Source organism: Branchiostoma belcheri, unplaced genomic scaffold (genome assembly GCF_001625305.1).
Source record: "Branchiostoma belcheri isolate BF01 breed outbred unplaced genomic scaffold, Haploidv18h27 scaffold110, whole genome shotgun sequence".
NCBI lineage: Eukaryota > Metazoa > Chordata > Leptocardii > Amphioxiformes > Branchiostomatidae > Branchiostoma > Branchiostoma belcheri.
The window spans coordinates 763,050-774,815 of record NW_017802492.1 but is presented as its reverse complement, the minus strand read 5'-3'; the positions used below and the strand labels follow the sequence as shown (position 1 = coordinate 774,815).

General features: G+C 42.6%; 1 protein-coding gene across 1 annotated transcript; it reads left to right on the top strand.

The window, feature by feature from the left end:
- Positions 1–11,731, top strand: LOC109486669 (degenerin deg-1-like). The gene is made up of 9 exons (XM_019790549.1): positions 1–13; positions 709–1,139; positions 4,158–4,351; positions 5,088–5,206; positions 6,125–6,288; positions 7,744–7,929; positions 10,161–10,231; positions 10,893–10,968; positions 11,549–11,731. The coding sequence occupies exons 1-9, from the start codon at positions 1–3 to the stop codon at positions 11,729–11,731; spliced, it is 1,437 nt and encodes a 478-aa protein (XP_019646108.1).
- The last annotated feature ends 35 nt before the right edge of the window (positions 11,732–11,766 follow it).

Genomic DNA, 11,766 nt, shown 5'->3' with positions numbered 1-11,766 from the left:
ATGGAAAGCAAAGGTAGGAATTTCTATTTTCATAACAATACATATCTAGGTAAAATACGTAACTTATACATGTGAATTTTCGTAGTTTCTTTAACTTTCATCTAGTAGATTTTTGTTGGCTTTTCTCCAGTATTCTATCTCCACAGAATTATACCCTTGCCTTTGGTCGTACATTTTTCCCTGCAGTTTATCACTTTTTATATTTATAGGAACAAGTGCGTAGAGTGCTCGCCTTGCATTCGGTAGGTCGTGCACGTGAGTTCGATCCCCGGCCGAGTCACACCAAAGACTTTAAAATTGGTCGCTTTCTCTGCTTAGTACTCGGCATTTTGGAAAGAGTATGGAAGTTAAGGCCCCGATTGCACACTTGTGTGGCACAAGGGCAACTGAACCTGAGATGGGCGCCGCCCTATGCATCACGTGGTGTGGGAAGGACTTTAACGCCATAGTATGCCTGATGTAGCCTGGTTACCAAACCTATTATAGCTCCCGAGTCCTACATCCTCTCCGCAAAACGTTGGGAATCAACTGGGTCCAGACCTATTTGCGGAGAGGATGTAGGACTCGGGAAATATAATAGGTTTGGTAACCAGGCTATGCCTGATTGTGGTGGCTTCTAGCTATGTCTTTGTTTTGTTGTTCATACACGTAGTGTATTCGTTGTTCCACCTACATGGCGACTGATTTTCCCACATTTTAATTTGTTAGCCGCAAGCGAGACCCCAGCGGGACTCTGGTCCAGTTACCGCGAGGAGACCACCGCCCACGGCCTCCCGAAGACGGTGACGGCGAAGTCGCGCTTTCGCCGTGCCGTGTGGGGCATCATCTTCCTGGCGTCGTTCGTGTACTTCCTGTACAACTTCAGTCTCATGCTACAGCGATATTTCTCCTACCCGGTTACCACTTCCATCGACATCAAGTTTGCGTCCCTGCCGTTTCCGGCGGTCACTGTTTGCAACGTGAATCCGGTGCGAGCTTCGAAACTTCCCAAAGTCTTAAGGGAATACTTGGGTCTGGAGCCGGAAAACGTCTCCCCGTCAATCGGCCCGGATCATGCACATGTCCGGGAGAAAAGGGAGGATGGCTTGCCTACCCCTGCACCAACTGATGAGCTGGGAACTACGTCTCAGTCTAACTCTGTAAGTAATACCTCCTCCGAGGCTCTGGCCTGGGTTCTATCCTCCGTACACGTAGTCCATGGTAACTCAGTACAGTGCCGACTCATAAATGCCGAATAAGGCCAGCATGTGCCGGCTTGTCGTAAAAGTCGCAATGTACTATTTCGAATTAATTCTGACATGCCACCGATCTTGTGCCCTGCCACTGGTCTAGTGCCCTTGAGAAAGGCACCTTTTTTTTACACGAATTTCTTCACAGGTAAAAATGAGTATGTCTGTCGTACGTTCGTGTGTTTGTCTGCGTTGGTGGCGGCATGGAAATAAGTTGAGGAAACTTGAGCGTGCCGTCGCCATGTCTTGTAGTAAATGTTGGAGTAGAAAACTGAAAATTGAATGTGGAAAGCCTGTGGAATCATTCAAGCGACTTTCCTCACTTCACTCAGGTGAAAATGAGTACCTAGCTTCAGTTAGGGACGTCCCTCGGATAGGACGTTAAATGGAGGTCCAGTGTTTCGGGAGAACCACACCCCATGCACGTTGTGTAAGAATTTCTCGAAAAAAGCAGGGGTCCTTCCCGGTGTGAGTGGTTCAAACCTTACAATCTGGGCCAATATGGTCTCCACAAATCTGGTAAATCTTCATAAGTAAAGCTTTTTTTAAATGAAAATGTGTGATGAAAAGGAACAAGGCTGGCAATGAAAACATACATTGCCATGGCGACGGTGGTTGCAGCTAGGGTTATTGTTTGCATGGCACTGCCATCATTTTATGATTTTGAGGAAGCCTTGGTACCTGTTAAGTCTAGACAGATACAGTGCACTCCTCCCTGAGTGTTTAGTGAACGAGCCCGGGGTCATAGAAAGTAGGGCCATCCGGGGCAGACAGGTCTTCCCAAGAGTTCCAGGAATGTGGGCATAGATGTGGATCAGAGAAATGCCTGTGGACATTCCATGCCTGTGGACAAAATGCCTGTACCATTCTTAGAATTCTTGCAAACTGCACACAATACTGTACCATTAGGCTCCTCCCCGACACGTCGCCAAAAATGCAGACTTCCTGATATCTGACCTCGATGTCACGGGGTCTCTTCAACGCCTTTATTCTGTTGTGACCTTTCGGTTCCTGACATGTCACTTTGCATCACTCTGACAATATTTCAGACATGCCAGCGTTTCTTTGTCCTGAAACGTGTCCTTGATTTATTGCCCGTAATAAATTATTCAGTGAGGCAGATTCTCGGCAGTGTAGAAACAAACCAGTTTGGCTCCTCTCCAAAATACAACCTGAACAGCAGACAATACCATATCTACAGTCTAAGTAAGCAATATCTTGTTTCGTAATGGGGAAAAATTGACACGATGAATTTAAAGTTAGGTCATAGCAAGTAATTTTTATGGATGACATCAGCACGTGCATTAATTTTCGTCTGATTTTGAAAAAAAAACAACAAGAAACTTTGTTGCCTTCTGACAGTGGTCAACATGCCAAAAATGGGCAAAGATGTCTGTTGCCATGCCGGAAGGTGGATGGCAGATAACTATAAAGAGAGGATACAAGAAAAGGCTCAGATTTAATGTTTTGTTTCTTACTTTGATGCATTGATATGTGATGTTGGCTGTGTATATGATGCTCCCACTGAATCAAAACCATTTGTACAATGATTCAGTAAAAATTTTAAATAGTAGGAACCTTGTTTTTTTCGGCCCGCCTTGTTTTTTTCGCCCGCTCGCATTAGATTTGGAGTCTGCGGAGGATGTCGCCCATAAAATTTACTTGCTGTGGCTTTTAATAGGTATGATTTCAACATAATCCACACACTGAATGAGCTGTAGCTGTAGCAGAACTAAGCTTCAATTTGTAATGTTTCACCAGCCGTTACCATCGTCTAACATTTTTATGGGTTCACCACACCACGAAGTGGTGGTGAACCCATATTGCTTTTTCTGACGTTTCTTCTCCTTCTCCTTCTCCTTCTTCTCCTGCCATTTTTTAAATGGATTCAGCTTCTTCATTTTAGGGCCTAAGGTCCTGAAATTTGGTATGGAGGTACAGTGGGCAAATACCCCTAGGCGTTTTTTAAATTTTTGTGATACAGGCTTTTAGAATGGTTTTATTTGAGTTTTTTGGCTGTGTTATAGCAAATGTATTACTGTGTTAGTGCGCCGTGTTTACCACGTCTGGGCATGAGTCATCACAATGGAATGCAGGGCATCAACCAATAGGCATGCAGCTTTCCTCTATACTTCTTGCTGATTGGCTGTTGGGATTTAACTTGATTAACACCTGCACAGAGCATTTCCACCTGCACAGAGCATTTCTTGCTGATTGGCTGTTGGGATTTAACTTGATTAACACCTGCACAGAGCATTTCCATACTGACAGTATGTCTTTATTCAAGTGTTTTGGTAGGTATTTCAAGCTTTTCTGCTCCAGCATTGGAATGCGGGGCATGAACGTTTTTTTTATTTTGAAAATCAACAGTTTGCATTATGCTATTAAAAATCCTAACCAATAAAGTAGGGAATAGCTATCCAACTGTTGTTTTAGTTGTATGTTACTTCATATTATAGTTATATCAATGTAAATCATTGTTTTCCCTTGTGTTTCTCATTCTTTCCCTGCCATGTGGTAAAATGTGGTGAACCCATCGCTGTATTTGCTCCAAAGCAAATATTGGCCTTTCTAGTTTTAAATTTGTTTTCAGGCATAGCATGAATGTGTTTCGTGCATGACCCTTGCTCGCATACTCACATACTAGACGTAGCCCGTCAACTATTCCAAGAATTAAAGCGATATTATGTAAGATTTTTGAGTCAAAAGTGTAAATATACATAAGAAAAATTTTCTCGAAAAATTGGCAGTTTGCCAACACGTCTTTGTGGCGTAACGACGTTGATCTTTTACTCCCCAAATGTCATTATGAACCCAGGTAGGCTTATAGCGCAAGAAAATGTGTAAAACAACAATGTTTAAAATGGTGAAAATCTTACCTAATATCACTTTAAGGATGAAAGAACAACCGATATCATATTTTTACAGTCCAGTGAGGATGACTACTACTACGTCTACGAATACGAGTATGATTATTACGACTATGACGAAGGTTTTGAAGTGGAGCAGAACTTCACCATAATGCTCGCCCATAAAAACCACACTCAGCGCAAAGAGCTCGGTCATCAGAAGAAGGATTTTATCCAGAAGTGCACCTATAACGGGAGGCCATGTTCTCGGAAGTAGGTTTCTATCCAATGTATTGATTATATTATGAAAAACTTAAACTGTTCTCCAACTCAAAATTTGACTCACCAGGAATTCTCGACTGAATCACTCAGTCTTCCTCAGCTATCTGACCCAAATGCTGTGGACACGTTGTTTTTCTCACGCGTGGCGTCAGCAAAGGGTCAAAGGTTGTCTGAAGTCGATATCGCCCCCCGTCCCGGTTTGAGTTGGAGAACAGTTTAAATTGAGTTTTTCATAATGTTATTTACCAACTCAGATGAACTTTCATGCTGATGTATTGATTATATGTTACTTTCAATGTTAACTAGTAGAAACAACATTGTTGTATTGTTACAGCTAACAAATTTATCGCTAACATAGTGAAAAAATGTTAGAACATACCCTGGGAGCCAGACTAGTATCGGGCCGTTAGCCGTTTTCCTTCGACAGCCAAGAGCCCTACGCCCGCCTATCTAAATTACCGACTCGGGGGAGTTGAGCCCGAAAATACAGGGCCGGCCAACTCCCTTTGGGGTCAACTCCACCGTAGCGTTAATTTAGATAGGCGGGTGTAGGGCTCTTGGCTGCCGAAGGAAAACGGCTAACGGCCCGATACTAGTCTGGCCCCATGGTACTTTTAAAAAACACTGCCCGTGTTGCTGTTGTTTTTATAATTTAATAACGGATGAAGGAATATTCTTAAGCTTCTTTGATACGTATTATAAAGTACATTTCTTACTCTTTTCGTAGGAATTTCGTCCAATTTCTGGACGAAAAGTATGGAAACTGTTTCACCTTCAATGGGGGAATGACGAAAAACGGATCCAGGATTCCTATACGGAATGTCACCCAACCTGGGCCACTACACGGTTTGTGCTTCAACGGTTTTTTTCCTTGGTGATTTCGGCCAGGCTTCGGGAGGCGGTTGGAAAGAGTAGAAATTGGCCAAATAGAGAGAGATAACATGCCGATCCGGCAAAATGTACTGTCTAGCGGACCAACTCCCCCGACATGTTATCTCTCTCTATTTGTTCAATTTCTACTCATTCTGGCCGCCTCCCGAAGCCTCGTAGAGGCTATCTTTTCTACCTCCGTGAGGGAGATGATTCTGTCACTGATTTTTGGTAGTTTGTGAGCGAAATTCTGTCGTCAAAAACATTGCTAATAAAGTAATGCATTTTTATGGGTAGTTTATTGCCTCAAAGCCATACGATTTATTACGTTGCTCCCCCCCGCGACTACAATAGAAAATAGCATCAGTTGAAATGAAGATTTGATATTTCCTTAATATCTACCATTAGGCCATGTTGATTTGATTATATGGATGACATCCGCGCGCGCATGAATTTTCGGCCGTTTCCAAAAAAGAAAGTTTTCAACCATACTGTAAATCGTACAAAACAGTTGCAAAATGAGCAAAAATATACCATAAGTTACAAAAAAATTAATAAAAACTATACCAATGTCGTAGAATGCCAAAATCAAACGAAAAAAGACGAAATTGTAAAGAAATGAACTTGAAGACTAGATTATTCGCCAAACCATATTCTGTGCCATTTGCTCAACCCTCATGACCACGTAGATTTCATAATGAAAATAACTTTTTTTTTTTTTGCAAAACTTTTTTTATTCGCACGCGCGCATCAGTTTTGGGGCTTCCGGAGGATGTCATCCATATAATCAAATCAACATGGCCTCAGGGTTGCTAACCGCAATGTCTTACAATGGGAAAGGAACTCAATAGTCAACAAATATCTTCTTTCAAATATATATATTTTGAATCCCAGGTCTACAAGTGCTTTTGTACGTGGAGCAGGATGAGTACGTGCCCGTTCTAACGGAGACATCAGGGGTCCGCGTTCTCATCAACACCCAGGCCGAGCGGCCCTTCCCGGCACAGGCGGGGTTTTCGGTCGCTCCTGGCTTCAGCTCTTCCGTAGGGCTTAAACTGGTGAGCTGTGCCTTCTGTGATTTTTGTGACGCCTCAGGGGCGAGCCTAAAGGTATATTGGTCGTATGCAGTTTGCAAGAATTCTAGGCATTGTACAGAAATGTGTCCACAGGTATGGTGTTTTGGCACAATGACTTAAGAAGAAGACATGGATGGATTGTCATGAAACTTTTTAAGCGAGTAGGTCTTAATGAGACCTCAAAATTATCAGATTTTGGGCTCCTAGCGGCTTGTCATGGTACTGCAGCGGAACTTTCGGTTTTGACATCGTAATCTGGACATGGTTGGGTCAAGCTTCAGCTATTTATCTCATTTTTTTTTAAATTCAAAAAACAATTTTAGTCGAAACCCGTGAGAACTACTTTCACACGTGATAACGGTTGTCTTAAACGTATCACTACATACAGATAAATACAGATTCTCCTTCTAGAGATTCTTCTAGTGAATTAATGAGATAGAGGGTCGCTATCTCATTAATTCACTAAACAGAGAACAAAATTCTCCTTCTAGTGAATTAATGAGATAAGGGGATGCTATCCCATTAATTCACTAGATAAAAACAAAACATTTTCCTAGTGAATTAATGAAATAGAGGATCGCTATCTCATTAATTCACTAAATAGAGAACAAAATTCTCCTTCTAGTTATCACGGGTTTCGATTTGAAATTCCTATCTCAACTAAATAAATGTGATAAATAATCAAGTCTTAGGGTCACGAATTTCGGATGGTAGATAGCTTTTGTGCTCGTAAAGAAGCAACATGAGTTTTGGCCCCCTAGCAGCTTGTTCAGAAACTGCAGGGACGGAAAGCTGAAAGGTAATACTGTTTCTTACTATCCCAATGTATATTGACCCTCGTCGAGCAAATATACAAAAAATTCTGACGGAAAATAGTTACTTACTGGAAGGGCCCTGGGCTTATTTTAGGGTCTTAGTAGTCCTTCGTCATCGAAGAAGCTATTAAGACTGTTAGTGTCCTCGTTCACGGGGTGTGTGACCTCATATGGCTTCTCAGTCCAAGGATTTAAGGTACCGCCCAGAAAATAAAGGACTTATCTTGGGGCTTGTTTCTGCGGTTTGAAATACCCAAAGTCTGAAATGTTGACTCAAATGTGCTAATGTGAATCTGTATGTGTCAATATCATAAAGATTGCCTTAGTCAGAATGTTTCCAGTTTTGCTGCTCTGTTCAGATAGAAAACGAGCGACTGGAAGCTATGGGTGTATTGTCATGAAACTTCGATAACGAAGTAGGTCGTAATGAAACCTCAAAATGACAAGATTTTGGGCTCCTAGCGGCTGGTTATGGTTTTGATATCGTGATCTGGACATGGTTGGAACACGAATTTCGGATGGTAGATAGCTTTTGTGCTTCATGAAGAAGTTACATGGGTTTGGGCCCCTAGCAATTTGTTCTGGAACTGCAGGGACGAAAAGATAATTACTGTTTCTTCAGACAGAAATCGAGCGACTGGGTGGGAATTACGGGACCTGCACGGACGGTACCGGGAAGAGTTACGACCTGTACGGCAGCAGGCACGCCTACAGCCCGGTACTGTGTCAGAAGACCTGCTACCAGCGCGCCGTCGTGCGGGGCTGTCTGTGCGCGGACGCCGGGCTGCCCATTCCGGAAGGGACCGCGGTGTGCGACCCCGCTGTTAGTAAGTATAGTATGTTCAGTGTTCGTATGTTATGAATAGCATTCACTCATCCACTCACTCACTCACTCACTCACTCACTCATTCACTCACTCACTCACTCACTCACTCACTGATTCACGCACTCACTCATTCACTTAGGTACTCACTCATTCCCTCACTCATTCACTTAGGTATAATACGTAGTCACGCAGGCACTTAGACACACACACACAAACCCACCCAATCACTAACCCACTCACTCGCTCACTCACTCACTCACTCACTCACTCACTCACTCACTCACTCACTCACTCGCTCACTCACCTACGCAATCCCTCACTTACTCGCTTATCTATTCCATACATGTACGTTGTAACCAGCATTTTGTCTCATCTTTCCTGTGTTGTGGAGATATCTGAAGTTTATCAATGATTATTCAGTCTTTGATCTATACCGATAGGGAGGACAGCAGAGTGCCTAAAGGAGACCAGAGATGCACTTCGTAAGAACTTACTGGACTGTGACTGTCCCGAGGCCTGCAAGTGAGGATTTAATCGCTTTCTGGTACTGATTATTAGATGAATAATGTAATATTGAACGTATATGAACGTATATGAAGGAATTAAAGCACCTAAAGATGCTGTACATTTTTGTTTCAGGGAGAGTGTTTTTGGACAAACCTTTGGATTCTCAGAACTTCCGTCTGCTACCTATCAGGTAGGTTTCAATACCAACAGGTGGTGTTTACATTTCTGTAACGTCATTGCTACCAGCTGTTATCAACATCTTCTTCTACATAGTGTGGGTTTATATCTCTTTGATATTAACCAAGAACTGTCATAAGTCAAGCTTTATGTTTCCTAAAGCTCATCTGTACAAAATTCTGAAGGTTTGCTTGGTATAAAAATAATGTATTATAATGTATATGAGGGATGTATATATCGCCTCGTTGTTCGGTGTAATGTAGCTAGCTGCCGCCGCGCCGCGTGCCTGCGAAGCTGGTGTGTTACGCCGAAGGGTGGTTATACCGGCTATACAGATACAGAAGCTGGTGTGTTACGCCGAAGGGTGGTTATACCGGCTATACAGATACAGAAGCTGATGTGTTACGCCGAAGGGTGGTTATACCGGCTATACAGATACAGAAGCTGTTGTGTTACGCCGAAGGGTGGTTATACCGGCTATACAGATACAGAAGCTGGTGTGTTACGCCGAAGGGTGGTTATACCGGCTATACTAATACAGATACAGATACGGATCGCCTGTCTCGTCCTTTGTAATTTGTGTACGCAAAACTTTTGGCAATTCAGGGAGTCTCATCCCTGCTGTAAGGTTTGCTTTTTGGTGTCACAAAAGTACACTAATATAATAATGAAATATCCTTAAATATAAGATAACGGAACAAGGGCGAAACAAGGAAACCACGAGACACTCTTTTGATTTAGGAGAAGAGAAAACTGATATTGTTGAAGGCTATGTGTTTCTGCCCCCCTCCCCACATATTCCTGTTACTATGCAAAGTTACTATGTTCCAGTGCAGGCATACCTGTATTTACTCACCTCGATATAGAATTTGGAGACTATCGGAAGCCCTCAGTCACTCTTCGGCAGACTTCAGCTGATGAGGCGAAGCATTTTTCCGTCTCGTAAACGGTCGATGCCATTTGAAATAGTCGATGCCATTTCCCTGAATGGTCGGTGCCATATCCGAGCGTACCATAACTTTTTTGAGGTCCAAAAACGAATAAAAAGTAATATATACTATAAAAAGCAATATTCTAATTGCAAACATAGGGAAGGGTCATGTAGAATTGTATTTGTAAATATTAGTGAAAAAAAAAAGCACAAGCTCGGATTCGAACCCGGGTCTAAAAGTGTAGCTCCAAAACCCCAACCTATGATGAACACCTATACCCTAACCTCTACGCCACAAAACATCACGGTGTGGCTATCTAGGGACCTTGCTGATACACTGAAAGTTAGCCGTTCTGCGATATGGCATCGACCGTTTCAAAAGGCGACGACCGTTTACGAGACGGAAATTAGCTGCGGCGTTATGTAATGAACGCGCTTTCTTAATACAAGATCTAAGTTTCATAAAGATGTATGAGGTAGGAGCGCCTCATAGCGACGACAAGTCTCCACGACAGGCTGTCGGTGTTATAAAAAGGCTACATAGTAAAATTGGAGTTCTTTTCTTTGCCATTGCTGATTAAAAACTTTCCATCCTCAGGAACAATTTATCGAAGACCTAAAGAAGAATGACAACCCCAAGATTCAGAAGATGACAGGGACAGACGCGAGGTAGATGTTTGCGCCATGGGTTTACTTATTAGGCCACAGCAAGTCAATTTTATGGATGACATCAGCGCGGGCATGAATTTTCGGCAGATTTTGGAGAAAAAAACAAGAAATTTTGTTACCTTCCGACAGTGGGCAACATGCCGAAAATGGGCAAAGATGTCTGCTGCCATGCCGGAACGTGGATGGCAGATAACTATGAAGAGAGAAGACATGTGTACACAAGGCTCTGATTTAATGTTTTGTTTCTTACTTTGATGCAGTGACATGTGATGCTGACTGTGTATATGTGATGTACCCACTGAATCAAAACCATGGAGTAAAAAAATTTAAAATGTAGGAACCTTGTATTTTTCGGACCGCCTTGTTTTTTTTTCGCCCGCTCGCATTAGATTTGGAGTCTGCGAAGATGTCATCCTTAAAATTTACTTGTTGTGGCCTTACTTCATCATAGACTTTGCCCATTCAGCTCATGTCTTCTCAACTATTACAGCAAAACAATGGGGGTGCCTACCAAACACCCCAACGTCTTTTCGCTAAAGAGATCAACTATAATGTATAGCAGTACGTAGGCCTCACAGCACAATATTCTTCCATTAATTTAAGCTTTCCGGATGTGAATTCTCTGGTCCTAGCAGCTTTAACTTGACCTTTCTGTCCGCAGATTGAATTTTGTGGAGCTCACCATCTACTTCGAGGGTCTGCATTACGACAAGATTTCGCAAAGCCCGGCATATGAGGTACCCGTTATTCCGTATACGATGTTACACATACTACCACACTTGGTACCCCCGTCGGTTTATTGTCCTTTTAAAGGCATCCAATACGATTTCAAAACAGCAAAACTGGAAATATTCGGAATAAGGCAATCTTAATGATATCGATACATACTGCTTCACATTAACACATTTTAAAAATATTTCATACTTTGGGTATTTCAGACTGCAGAAACAAGCCCAATGGTGAATACTTTATTTTCTGGGTGGTATCCTAAAAATCAGCCCGGGGCCCTTCTAGTAACTATTTTCCGTCTGAATTTTGGGCATTTTTGCTCCACGAGGGTCAATATACATTGGGATAGGGGGGTTTCAACTCAGTATGTCTAGATAAGTGACTAGAATATTGACTTTGAAAACTCGGGTTTCCAAGCCCTAAAAACTACATTGGATGCCTTTAACGACCTAGTGTGCACGTTGCAAGCACCAAGTGTCAACGCCATGTACTTTCTGTACGAGTACTCGAGACGGATATTTTCACACTAAGCTAAAGTACTGATTATAAAAAATATTCTGTAAATATTTTTGTTTTGAATGTCTTCAGGTAATAAACCTCCTTGGCGACATCGGTGGCCAACTGGGGCTGTGGATGGGGGTTTCCGTGATGACGGTTCTCGAATTTTTCGAGTTCATCGTGGACCTCCTATCATGGCCTCTCCAAAAGCAAAAGGGAGACAAGAAGGACGACATTGAACTGGGCCCTGCGGATTCCACGGTAAAGACCTGAGGAAAAGGCGCGAAAGACGGTACAGACGTACCAAC